Source organism: Psittacula echo, assembly GCF_963264785.1.
Source record: "Psittacula echo genome assembly, chromosome: 4".
Taxonomy (NCBI): Eukaryota; Metazoa; Chordata; class Aves; order Psittaciformes; family Psittacidae; genus Psittacula; species Psittacula echo.
Genome location: NC_137738.1, coordinates 31,160,471 through 31,174,986, shown reverse-complemented (window position 1 = coordinate 31,174,986; position 14,516 = coordinate 31,160,471). Strand labels below are relative to the sequence as shown.

Here is a 14,516-nt window from a genome sequence, read left to right as displayed (position 1 = left end):
CGCAGCCAAGCAATAGGCCACGAAGTAGGAATAGATGGATACAAAATCCCCCAAATAGCTTGCGCTCCTCTTACTCAATACAGCTTAAAAGCAGTAGGATATTCACTATAAATAAGATTAATTTGCTTTATACGCATTAAGAGATTCCAGATCTTTACTAAATAACAAAAAGAGCTGTTTAATTGAACTGCTGAAACTCCTGTCATTACAGAGGACTGGTTATACAGTTTTGCTTCAGTTATCCATGCAGACAATCCAGGGTCAGTTTTTCTAACTAAAAAGCTAACATGACTATTTTCACAAACCAGTAGACCTCTGCAGAGAGTCACCAAATGACAAAGAATAGATACACTGATGTACAGAAGGTAAAAACCTCAATAATTTAATTTTTATATAAGGCCATTTTAAACATAAATTAAATGGTCCCTTAAGTCTGAGAAGCTCTGAAGACACCACCCTACATAACACCAAATCTAAACTACAGGCCTCCTCATCTCAGTGGAAAAAGCAAGAAAGTTTTGAACTAAAGCCCTCCTAAAACTTGATCATTTAGCTTTAAAACAAAAGAAAAAGTGCAAAGAATCTACAGAAATGAGTTCCAAGCTTCATTGCCATAAGGATTCAGAAGTTTGCCTACATGAATTGAAAATAATCAAAATAGTGATTTGAGTGCATAATTCTGCCCGTGTAGCCTTTGATGTTTGATTTGAGACTCTCATCCTACTTTGCAGTAATGATTCTCTTGCCTGTTAAATCAAGCCATAAGAGATTACTAATCAACAGATGAAATGAAAAGCACAGCCCTGCTCTACTTTTTATTTCTTAATTTTACTTCTCAAATTTTACACTTAATTTTACTTCTAGCTTCAACCCTTCAGCTTCTGATATCATTCTCTTTCAGCCTGTGACCCTTCCTACTTCTTTTACTGCTTGAATGGTTACTTAGGGCCAACTGAGAAAGGAAAGTCTTACAGGAAATGTACAGAGATTGGCCAGGAATATATAAACATTAAAAAAGAGGAAGTAAGAATAGTAGCTGGAAGGTGCAAATTGGCTGACCTATAATCCCAGTAACAACTTCGCAGAGAGTTCTGTTAAGGGAAAAAAAAAAAAAAAAACCCACTTTAAAAGATCTTCCAGAAATCAAGTTGAATAAGCCAGGCTCTTCAGCTCTCTAGGATTTATTACCCAATTCATACACAAAGTAAAAGTTTTGCCAAAAAAGCATACATATATAACCAGAATCTTGTTTCCCCTCTCCAGCAAGCAGCTAAGACAAGGTAGGCCAAAGGCTACAGGAAAAAAAGTCATGAATGTCAAACAGCTTATTCTGTACCAGGAATCCAAGACTGTGAAACAAAAATCATACCTCACACATTATTGTGGATGGAAGTTTCCAGCTGCCTAAAGGAAAGTTTACCTTGGTTAGTTTTCTCTTGAAGACCTATGATATCATATTTCAAATGTTTGGGTAAGATAAATTTGTAAGCCAAACATTAGGATTAATCAAAGAAGAGTAAAACATGTTGTGAAGCTATCTGATCATAAGTTGTCCTCTTTGTATGGTAAACTTTTCAGTACAGCGTAAAACATTCAAATCCATTTTACTATTTCTGTTTTTCTTGCTATGTCAATTGTAGCTACTTATTAAATCTCATTGATGCGAAACGGTTTAATGGCAAAAGTTTATGGAAGCAGTCACATGAAATGAAGATTCCTTAACATTTGATTTTCCTAGCTCATCCTCAAGGCATACAACAATTTCACTCAAATAGAACAAAAATCATGTTGTTCTTATTTGCCAGCACATGACAAATAATGAGCAAGTAAGAGAAAAATCAGGTACATCACCATCACACTCAGGACAATTCACCCCATCAAAAGCTAGACAAAACTAAAAGTATGAACCTTGGCTGACTCTTCAGTCAGGAATACAGTCCCAAGGCAACTTGCCTGTTGCCTGCGAGCACTGACCATCAAGAGAAATTGACTACTTTTGTACCCAGGGCTTTTACATCACCTCAAGCCTCTTGCAGGACACTACAAATGTACTAGCAAAAAAGTCACATTCTCTATGGTTTTAAACTCAAAGGAGCAGTGAAGCAGGTAAGATATAAGGAAGCTGAAGCTTTAAGAATACAGTAGCACATACTGCTAAAATAATCCTAGCACTTCCAAGCTACAAAGAATGACTACAATCAGAGCAACTGCTGTGTTTTATGGCTTTCAATAATAAATGTTTCATTGCTGTAAATCTTTCATAAAAAATGTTACTGCAATACCTGGAGGTAGCGTCTCCACACTTTGTGCTTTGTCTTCCCCATCACTGCCACGCACGTCTTTCCTTTTTGGGTCGATATCATTTGGGTCCTCCTGAAAAAAGTACATAATCTTTAAAATAATCTTCTTTATTTGATCTAATTCTGTGTTTTCAAAGCAAACAGCAATAACTAAGTTTTGTCACGTGAAGTGGTCCAAGAGAGCTAACTTTGGATTTTAAGGGAAAGGATGATTTCTTCCATTCATTGAAAAATGTAAAAATTCAGACCAAACGTTTAACACAGATTCTGCAATTAATTTATGTAGCAATTCTTATTTGGGAAAAAAAGAAAATGTTTAAAGAAGGAAATCTATCAGGAAAGATGGAATTTTCTTTCCAAATAAATAAATAAATAAGTAACATTCAAGTGAGCAACGCAGGCGAAAAGATTAAACCCAAAGCCTGAAGAAAGCCTTACTCAAGCAAGGAACTGCCCTTTTTCTCTCAAACAGAAAAGTCAGATTATCTAGCAGTTATATCTAGAGTGACAGCCTTACTATTAAGAAAATGCTTCCAAGAGATCTTCAAGTTGCTATTTTCATGTGTTCATTTCTGGGCTTCATGGGCAACTCCTATGGAGTTGCAAATCCAGCAATATTGATAATACCCATTTAGAGAGGGGGGAAAAAAATCCATTTTCCCCCTCTTCCTATTTCCAACATTTATTCTGAATCTGTAAATCTCATTTTCCTTTCAAGAGAAAAAACCCACACTCTGGTATGCTCATTACCACAAAAATACAAGATGTAAAGCTGGAATTCTCCCATAATGGATTTGAAAGAAGCAGAGAAGAGAGTATTTATAAGAAGGTAATTAGCGACTGTATGCCGATTTGCACACTACACTTAGCCAAGTGATTTAAGTGCCATCAGCTTCTGTTGCTTTTACACATTTGCCAAAAGAAATTCTGTTTCCTTTTCTATATCTGCACTGAAGAAGTACCAATTATAATACCAGTTTTATTTGCACAACTGTGCTAAAGACATCCATACTACAATCAGGTAAGAAGATACGATACTATGCCTATATTAATAAGTAAGTGCACCTAAAAACATTAACAGGCAACAAAGCTAAGCAGTGCAGAACAGTTCCCATCTCTTCTAGGAATCCGTCATAGCCTCCAGAACAGGGTGAGGGTGTACAAAGTGCACACTGTAAGCCGTCTTTGCTATCCCAGTTCCTAAGCCTTATCTGGGAATACCTTGTGTAGAACAGTAAGTAGCTGGAACAGGCCAAACTTACCTTAGGGAACATTTCAACCACAAATTATATCATTTCAGCATGTTCCCAGTATGCCTGAATTTTCCAACAAAAATTCAGCTTAAGTGTCTACATTAACTAGGCACCAATATTTGGAAGTATGTTGAAAAAAGGCATCAGATTTCCAAAATACTGTAATGCAAAACTGAATACTGCTTTTTTGTTACTGTTCATAATTTTCAGATAAAAAAAAGCCATCCAAATACTAAATTAGTTAAAAAATTAAATGCTAGAAATGTGTGTTTTTCATATCACCATGCATCAAGGATACTAGAGAGAAGGAATTTGTCTAGGTTCTTGTACTACCTTTCACCAGGTTGGTATATGCCTTGAGCCACTGCTTGTGAAGGTCAATAATTTCACTTCCAGATTTAAAACAACAGCAACAAGGAAAACCAGAACACCTACCAAAAACCACACAAGTACATTTCAAGAAAATTATCATGGCTCATGCTAGTGAGGGAATCTGTCTGTCACTGTGCATGGAGTCTCACCAGCATACTGAAACAGAAGCTTTCTCTGGTTCTAGAAAATTGCATTTCACTTTGGCTTTGTGCATCATATTAAAGATAGCAACACTACGGAAACACTTAAGAATCAACTGTAGCTGGAAGAAAAATCTTCCCAATAAGAAGGCCAGGTTTTGCAAATTTCCAGAAAGTTCTTCATTATCCCAAATTACTGTAACAAGCCTAAAATATACCTACGTAAGTTGAAAAATAAATGCAAAATATCTATTAAGCAATGGAAAAAGAAAAATTGCAAGGATTTCTCCTTTACTTACACAAAAAAATGTTGAGTGCTTCCTCATTCTCTCCCTCCCTTTAAGGCTTCAGGAGAAAACTCTCCATTAATCCTTTTAGATGAGGAACATGCACTATTAAGCATAATTATTTATTAAATTCTTTCACTTTGGGGTTTGTTGTTTGTTTGTTTAACAAAACCACAAACAAAACACAACTACCAAAGGTGAACTTCAGATCTTACAGCCAAATGCCATTTTGTATGGCTTTTAGGAAACTACTTGGGTACAGCCTTCAGACCTTCCGAGGTGAGCCAAGCCGCCAGGATGAAAGTTCCCACCTCAGATTGCTAGACGTTCAACTTGCCTCCCAGGACAACAGAATATAGGCTATTAACCTCAAACCTTTGTGCCCTAGACTAGGGGTTTGTGGTATTTTTCTTCCCCAAAAGAAAACTATTTTAATTATTTTTAAAACTGACTACGTAGCTAAAAGTGATGTTCTGCTGTAAGCACTTTCACCCAGTAAAGCATTTGGGTCCATGTGGGAAAACCAGGCTTTTTAGGGGCAAACAATATGGTATACCCTTTACAGAGAACTCAGGTGTACAAAAGAAGAAAGCAGACATTAAAACCACAGACATAAGTAGAGCCACTTTCTTTACATCTCTGACTTAATTGCTTCAGCATGTTAATTTGGTGCAATAAATGAATGAATCACAGGGTCAAATGACATTCCCATGTTGTCATCGTCATGGGACAGAGTTGCTTTTTCAGCTTGCTTGGAGTGAGACAAAATCCCAACTTCTAATGTGATCTTAAGAAGCTGCTTGCATTTGATGAGTAATCTTCTTGGTAAAAGATTAACAATGCCTGCACTGACAAAAGTAAGCCATACAAAAAGCTAAGCTCAAGGCAAGATTGAAAGCAACTGAAATCATTTAAGAGGAGGCACAGCTCTAATCATGAGAGCACAAGAGGGAGATTTAATGAACAAAAATAAAAAAAGAAAAGGCTAAAGCTTTTTCTGTACTAAAATCCTATTAATACATTAATACTATTAGTAGCTAATACTTTAAAATACTACTTTCCTAACATATTAAGAAAGCTGACAATATGAGGCTACAACCTAAATATGTAAATGCTGTAAATACACCTGGGCAAGTACTTTGACCTTATGAAAAAATAAAAACGGTAGATGGCAAACTAGCAGAGACAGTAACCAAACATTAGATACACATGGAATGCCACTAGAGTAATACGCTTGTGCTCATTAATCATGCAGTTGTTTTCTCATGCCAGGATACATACAGCAACATCAAATGAAGTACACACTAGCTATAGGGCACACGTTGCAGGGATTTGGCATACATTAATTTTACACATCATGTCACTGCTTCTTATTAATTCTGGATTCAGTACCAGATGACATGCAAAGAAACAAAACTGCAACCTTTTGACTCTATTCAGTGGGAAAACTTACAGCGGTATTGTAATAATGTTTTATATGTATCAAATTTATCTAAACTAAATGTAATTTTTAAATTAGTTTATCTAAATACCTTTGCTACTCCAAAACCTCAGAAGTTGGTGATGTATATTTACTTACCAAATTGCTAAAACATCCTTGCAAGCCATAACCACAATTCAGTAGGGTTATATTGAATAAATTTGGGGGAGTTAGGTTTTATTTCACTTTTTTGTTAGGCTGATTAATCACTGAAGTGCAGCAACATTCCCTTTCAGGATATAATAAACTCTCTATGCCTCAGAAAGCCTACATCAGTTTACAAGCCCTGCTATAACCACTTTTCTTCCCCTGCTCAACTCACCCACTCAACTAAGACTGTAGATTGAATTTGAGATATGACAAAGATGCAATATGAAAATCCAGTTTTGAGAACTAGACTTGAAAAATTCTTTCAGGAAATGATTAGTTACACATTTGCAGCTGCTCTGACTGTGAGGGGATAGGGAGGATGAGGTAGTACAAATGCAAAGCAAGATTCAAACACATTTTTACAGCATTTCTACACATCTATAACAAGACACGATCACATTCAACAAGAAATTTAAGACTAGTGCCAACCGAGTTTAGAAAGCAGCAATTACACAAAGATGTACATTAGTGGATAATTTCATTACTGTTACTTAGCTCTTGCAGGCCATTTACCTTTCTGGTTTTGATACATTTATTTGCATTGATTACTATATTCCTTACAAGCATTGCAAAGCAATTAGCATTTTGTCAATTGTTGTTCCATTTGGCACAGTAAAAGAGATATTAAACTGATCCAAGTCCCTAGGTATCGCTCCTACATAAAAAAAACTTAAAACCACTACTGTTTTCCTATTTCTGTCTTCCAATGCTTTTCTTCCTTTAATTATAGTTTCAAGTATCACGGATTTGACATTTAACTGCTATGAATTAGATCTCATTATGGCAGAGATTTCTATCCTACACTGGCTTCTATCAACAAGAGAACAACTTACCAACATGTAACATCACTAGATATATTAAGATACCACACGCCTTACAAGTGGCAAGTCAACAGAGACTTCAGCAAAGCTCTTGTGGTTGGAAACATCTTAAATGAGAGCTGAGTGTGTCTCCAATGCTAGCCATTGCTCTCACAGACAACCCAGATGCTGAAGATGTGGGCAAAGGAGATGGTTGGGAGCTAGGACTGTACCACATGTACAGCTGTTCAACAACTTTTCCATGGAAAGATGACAGCCAAATGAAAACATCTCACAAGCTACCCAACAGAGCGCTACCCAAAGGCTAAAGTTATCCAGCTGTCCTAGACACACATCAAACCAACTGCTTTGCTCATCACCATGTACCAGCACAACTTTTCAAAGAAATTCACACAGAATACATGAAGTGGGGAATTACACAGAATAAAACCAAGGTCTACTTGCCTTGGCAGCATACAGTCAGATAGAATAATTGAAGAATGTGACTTCATGGGACATGCTAAGGCTTAATATATGGTTTGGTACTTGCTTTTAAGATGTTGGCCAAGGGCCAGCTGCAGACAGATTTTCTTCTACTGATGATTTTCTAAGAGGAAACTGAATACTGGCAGCATCTTCAAGAGCATCATTTGATCCAACTGGCCTAATACAAGGCTTTGCTGCATCATGCAGTACAGATCAGGCAAATCAGTTGATGATTTTTGGAATGGGTGCTCTCGCTGCAGATGACACTCATTTCAGCAGTTCATATACTTCTGTTATGATCATATACTTGGGGCCAGATACACAAAAGCACTTTGACATTATGTAGAGCAGCACTTGGCACTGCAACAGTTTAATGCCGGCTACAGTTCAGATCTCTAAACCAAGCATGAAGACTCCTTAGAGCTTAGCTACCTAAGAACAGGACTCAAAGCCGAGCTGTCAGACAACTGCCTAAGCCGCAGTCGCAGCCAAAGCCCATTCTTCCTTGCTACTGCTGGTGGCACTGCCTCATTCCCCCCCCCCCCAGTTTAGTTTATAATCTTTAATTACATCATGTTAAATGTCTGTAGAATAGCTAAGCAGGCTCTGAAGTGCCTGTTCCTTCTAACCCGGGAGACCCTTCAGGAGAGGATAGCATCCAGCCTGTTGGCTTGCTTTCTGACCTAATGCTCACTTGTTGCCTTCCAAGAAGTCTTCAGAAACATGACTCCAAGTCTCTCTTGCTATAGTAAATGAATCCAGCTTTCCTACATGCCAAGCAAGCATTCCAGCAACTTAATGCAATTACATTAAGGGGCACCCATGTCTTTCCTTGTCAGCAAAAATGCTTTCTATGAAACAGAGATAAAGAGTGCTCTGAAAATGCCTGAAATGCTGCTTCTTACAGGCAAGATGAGCAGAAAATATCCCATAAACAAATGCTGACTTCCTTTGATTGCCCACTTGCTTAGCATTAGTAAAACAGACATTTCCAAGTACACCAAGAAGCAAAGTATAAACAGAAAAAACACTGAAAATGTATGTACTTTGCAAAACAGATTATCACTGTTAGACACAATGTCTAAAACTATTACAGCAAAGATCACTTCATTTTCATTCTTATTCCTTTACTCAGAGTAAGCGAAGTGCTGTCAAGGGCACATTCCTTTCATATGTTTGAATACTGCAGGGGGGAACTGACACACACACCCCTCATGCATACAAAAAGACTATTTTAAATTCTCAAAAAATGAGGGAAAAACTAATCAAGATCATATTTTCATAGCTGCATATATAGGAAATATGTTTAGGTACACTTCAGCGAATACACTTAAAACACTCTGAAATGCCAGTTACTATAACCTGTAGTCTCCAGACAAAATTAAATGCCTCTGTGACCAACACTGTCTGTAAATTTTACCTTCACTTACGGCAAAATACATATTTTAGAACTTAGACACTATATGAAGTACCAAAACAACTATAAAACCTGACATTTTATAAACCCAGAATGGATTAGACAAAAAAATAATGCTTTATCTGAAGTTCCTGGTACAGAATCATAGAATGGTTAGGGTTAGAAAGTTCCAACCCTCCTGCCATGGGCAGGGCTGCCTCACACTAGACCAAGTCTCCCAAGGCTCTGTCCAGCCTGACCTTGAACACTGACAGGGATGGAGCATTTACCACTGTCCTGGGTTCAGCAGTAGCAGTCATTTTTTCTCCTTCTTCGTAGCTGGTGCAGCGCTGTGTTTTTGACTTTCGGCCTGGGAAAAATACTGATAAAGCCGATGTTTTCAGTTGCTGGTCAGAATGTTTACCCTGACCAAGGACTTTGTGAGTCTCATGCTCTGCCAGGGAGGAGGAGAAGCCGGGAGGAAGCAGGGACAGGACACCTGACCCAAACTAGCCAAAGAGGTATTCCATATCATAGCACGTCATGCCCAGGATGTAGAACTGAGAGTTCCCGGAAGGGCTAGATCACTGCGGGGTAGAGGCGAGGTACCGGTTGGTGAGCGGTTGTATTCTCTTCCTTGTTATTTCCTTTATCATTATTACTATCAGTGGTAGCAGTAGTGATTTGTGTTATACCTTAGTTATTAAACTGTTCTTATCTCAACCCGTGGGAGTTGCATTCTTTTGATTCTCCTCCCCGTCCCTCCAGAAGCAGAGGGAAGAAAGGTGGGGGGGGGGTAGTGGACTGCATGGTTCTGATTTACAGCCTGGGCTTAAACCACGACAACCACTTCTTTGGGCAACCTGTTCCAGTACCTCACCACCCTTGCAGTAAAGAACTTCTTCCTTATATCTAACCTGAACTTCCCCTGTTTAAGTTTGAACCCATCACCCCTTGTCCTATCACTGCAGTCCCTAATGAAGAGTCTCTCTTTCACATCCTTGTAGGCCCCCTTCAGATACTGGAAGGCTGCTATGAGGTCTCTTCTCCAGACTGAACAGCCCCATGAAAGCAACAAATACTACAGAGCAGCCATTAAAAGGCTTTGCTGTTTTGGGGTTGGTTTTTTTTCCCCCAAGACTATGCAATCCTCATGGTTCATGTATAAGAATGGATGGTAGGGGAGGAGAAACATTTAAGAGTACTGGGTCTGACAGAGGAGCAAACTCTCAAATGCACCAGTAACTTCGAAAGCAACAAATAAACATCTCTGAGCATGACAGCAGGGAGTCAGAAACAGCATCCAGTATTTCCTTTTGTATTTATCATGTCTCAAAAAAAATCTCACTTGCCTGAACTACGTGCCACAAACTGTGAAAATAAAACATCACAAAACATATGCAATGATTATTTAAAATCAAGGTAACATTTAAGTCTATTATCACTCAATTCTACTTCCCAAAAGGAAAGACTTAGATAAAGTAAGACATTTATTTCAATAGTTTATTTATGGGGTTTTTTTTAAATAATGTTTATAACAGCCTTCTATTCTAAAATTATTGTCAGTGCAGACACACAGCTCCATGATTTACACAGTAAGTGCACACTCAGCAGCAATGGTGTTTATGTTGCTCTTTTAGTTGCTCTAGCGTGGGAAAAAATCCGAGAATAAATTAATCATAAATCATCATCAATCAAAAGGAATGGGGTGATTTGATCTGTTATACATATGCCAGGAAAAAACTTCAACAGCAAAAAAGGAAAAGCCACAAAAACATCATAAAACTTTATCATTTGCAACTTGTTAAAGGCATCTTATTGGAATGTTTGCCTTCAGGAAGGATTTTGTCACCATATCTTATATTGGTTAAGAATTGTTTTGAGGTACATACTCAGACAGTAGCATTAGTTTTAGCATGCCTATCTGGTACCTACTGCTTTTCCCACACTTCATAACATTTGCATAGAGTATTTTGATTTTTTTTATTATTATTATTCTTTTAATTTACGAGTTTATGGAATAAGAAAAGGCAGGAAAAAGGGCAACAGATGCCAAAAAAGTAAGGCATGACTTGATTCACAAACAGTATCTGCCCACTGTGCTTCTTTCAAAGTCCATCCATAGCTCCTGTTTGAGAATTACTATGTGCATCCATTTTCTTGCTTGAGCACTCTCCAAGACGTGAAATCTGAACATTCAAGTAGCTTAATACAAGTACACAGACTCCAACTCAGATCCAAGAGATACGGTTGGCCCATTAGTCATTCAAAAAATTAATGAGATTAGATTAAACCCCTGCTTAACAATCCCAGTTGATTTTACTTACAGCAGACGAAAGGTCCCTTGGAGCAACTAGTTCAGCAAGAGGAAGAAACCAGAAGGACAATATAATCCTGAACTGCTGCAATGCTTTGCACAGGAAGCATGTAGCTGGTGCTGCTTACCCTGACAAGTCATCAGCTTTAAAGGCCAGATGCTGCTGCTGCTGCTGAAAGAGGCTGTTCACACTTCATCACACCTCCATCCTGAGCTGCTGGACTGTCCCTACTTCTCCCCTTATAGACTGGTGTGGCAGATCAGGTGATCGCATTCATTTGGCTGACTTGACAGTAAGCTGGGGGGATGTACGGATGCATTATTTCACTGGTTGGTCTTTTTTTAAACCACAAGATCAGCTGCTAAATTATCCAATGTATTTGATGCAAGGGAAGCAGCAGTCAGGGTAGCAGGGGAAAAGAGTGCTGAAAGGGGTGTTCCTATTACAAGTAAAGGATTACAAGCTCAGTTACAATATTAATTCACCCATCACTCAAAACCACTATAATTTTTTCTGCTTGAAAGAATGCAATTACTCCAACAAATGCTCAGGCATGATCTAACGTCACCTCTTGTTAATTCTACAATATCAGAAGTGTCCAATGAATTACCCAGCATCTCAAAGTCCTGTCCCTAATACTCTTTGAATTCAACTCATCACTGCTTGCTCTTAGCTATAAGACTGACTCTTTAAAGGAAAAACTAAACCTCTTCTACCACAGGGTATGGCGCAAAGGGGGAAAGCAAAGAAAGCAAAAGGTATAGCGCTCTGTTCTAATATTTACTATTTTCTGGATGTCCAGGAAACTGGAGTTAAATAATTAAAAGTGAAGGATTGAACACATAATCAGAACTCAACTTAAAACGTATGCATCCGAAAAATTAAGTATACTGAACTATTCCAGTAGTCCAGGTATTTCCAATTAGTTTGCCAATGACACCAAGCTGTGTGGTTCAGTTGATATGCTGGAGGGAAGGAATACCATCCAGAGGGACCTTGACACACTTGTGAGGTGGGCATCAGCCAACCTGATGAAGTTGAACCATGACAAGTGCAAGGTCCTACACCTGGGTCGGAGCAATCCCAGGCACAGCTACAGGTTGGGCAGAGAAGAGATTCAGAGCAGCCCTGCAGAGAAGGACTTGGGGGTGTTGGTCGATGAGAAAATGAACATGAGCCAGCTTCAGTGTGCGCTCGCAGCCCAGAAAGCCAACCATATCCTGGGATGTACCAAGAGGAGCATGACCAGCAGGTCAAAGGAGGTGATCCTGCCCCTCTACTCTGCTCTCGTGAGACCTCACTGGGAGTATTGTGTGCAGTTGTGGTGTCCTCAACATAAAAAGGACATGGAAGTGTTGGAACAAGTCCAGAGGAGGGCCACGAGGATGGCCAGGGAGCTGAAGCACCTCCTGTATGAAGACAGGCTGAGAAAGTTGGGGCTGTTCAGCCTGGAGAAGAGAAGGCTGCGTGGAGACCTCATAGCAGCCTTCCAGTATCTGAAGGGGGCCTACAAGGATGCTGGGGAGAGACTCTTCATCAGGGACTGTAGTGACAGGACAAGGGCTAACGGGTTCAAACTTAAACAGGGGAAGCTCAGATGGGATATAAGGAAGAAGTTCTTTACTGTAAGGGTGGTGAGGCACTGGAATGGGTTGCCCAAGGAAGTTGTGAATGTTCCATCCCTGAGGGTGTTCAAGGCCAGGCTGGACAGAGCCTTGGGTGGCATGGTTTAGTGGGAGTCATCCCTGCCCATGGCAGGGGGGTTGGAACTAGATGATCTTAAGGTCCTTTCCAACCCTAACTATTCTATGGTTCTATGATTCTCCATCTACACACTTCTGAGGGCAGCAGTAGGCAATCCCTCAGCTGCAATGCAAGAACCAGCTGGTGCAGAAGGGAAAAATGAAAGCAAAAAAAACTCCTATAGCTTTACAAATATCTTCAAGCACAGAGAGCAGAAAGAGAAAGCCACTAGAACTAAACTGTTTTCAGCTAATTTTGTTTTACTTAAAACCTACAAATGTAGCTGACATCAAAAGGATACATATTTATCAGAAACACAAGTATATCTAAAGGCAAAACAGCTGTGATAGTTGTGTCTGCCCTTTGTTAGTAAATGGAACGAGGTGGCTACTAAAATAAAACAACATTGGAAATCGAATCCAAGAGAACAACTCTGGATGAGAAAAGCGGAAGAAAAAGAGAAAAACAAGATGCAGTTAACAGGTTGAGTGCTTTGCTGGATGAGATCTGCAGGGCTATGATGCAATGAAGCAACACAACATTACACTGTATTTTCTCAGCCCTAACAAAAGGTTACCTCAGCCATGTAAGGAAACCAAAGATAGTTTGAGAAAAGGGAATTAAAATTGCTGTGTTTTGGATCTTTTCCACAGCTTGCAAAAGTATTGTTTTGTTCTTTAAGAAAACAATAGAAAAACAAAACATGAGACTGACTTAAAATCTCTATCTTTTAAAAATGAGGAAAAGGTTAATCTTCAGATTCAGAAAGTAGAGACACTGAAAAACAAGAGAATTATTTCCTTCTACCTCTGTTTAAGGGGGAAATCTTTGAACACAGATGGCATAAGTCCCAGAAGTCTGAAAAAATACTTCGTAACTCCTCTAATTTAATAACCTTACAAAAAGCTTGCATTTGACAGATGATTTCTGCCTTCCATAACTCCCTGCATATTTTCTCTTCCATCTCTACATTAGGATTTATGGACAAGTCTCTGCGGGTCTGGGCACATGACACAGTATCAGTATTTACCATCAGTATTTCACTGCAGATTCTCACTTTAAGAAAAAATAAAAAGAAAAATCAAAATTAAAAATGCTGCCCACAAGTATAAAGTTTCAGTATAATGGAAAAATTCTGACAGTAAATGGTAACTACTAATGCATTCAAACATTAAAGGTTCCATAGTATGAAATTCACACAGGTAATTGCCAATAACATCCGCCAGTTTTGCCGGATCTAAACAACATCATTCATCTGAAATACTCTGGACTACTAAATCATAGACAATCCCATATTGAAACAAATGGCTATGACAAACCAGACAAGAAGTATGAAAGGCAAACCCCTGCATACAAATACACTACAGAGATAAGGGACATATATACTTCCTTCAAGCTTTCTGCCAAATTTTAGTACTAAGATCTGCATCTGAAATAGGTAATGCAAATCTTTGTGTCTAAGAAGCAAAGAACAAAGCTATACAATATTCTACCTTTAAAAAGCACGATTCTGCAATAAGGCACCAACTGGGGGAGGGGAGGGAAGAAGCTTGCTTTTTTTATCTAAGGTTAACACCCAAACTAATGCTAATACAGGAAACCCATGTCACAGCACTCTTTTAGTAGAATTTCAGACACACACAGACCCACAGCTTCAAGGAGGGAAATAAGGCATTTCACCTTGCTGCTAGGCATTCTGCTCCTAGCACATTCCTATCTTCTCCTCCAAACTGCACTTCATTAGTTTGCCTGCCCTTTTGTGAGAAAGTACATTCCTTCATGTTGGGATCC

General features: G+C 38.8%; 1 protein-coding gene across 1 annotated transcript in view; it reads right to left on the bottom strand.

Moving 5' to 3' along the window:
* Positions 1 to 14,516, bottom strand: part of GALNT2 (polypeptide N-acetylgalactosaminyltransferase 2) — a gene marked incomplete at both ends in the record, with an annotated part of 100,249 nt that overhangs the window by 44,940 nt on the left and 40,793 nt on the right. Inside the window, one exon of the mRNA XM_080615626.1 lies at positions 2,283 to 2,373. Coding sequence (XP_080471752.1) covers positions 2,283 to 2,373 — 91 coding nt within the window. The remainder of the gene's footprint in view (positions 1 to 2,282; positions 2,374 to 14,516) is intronic.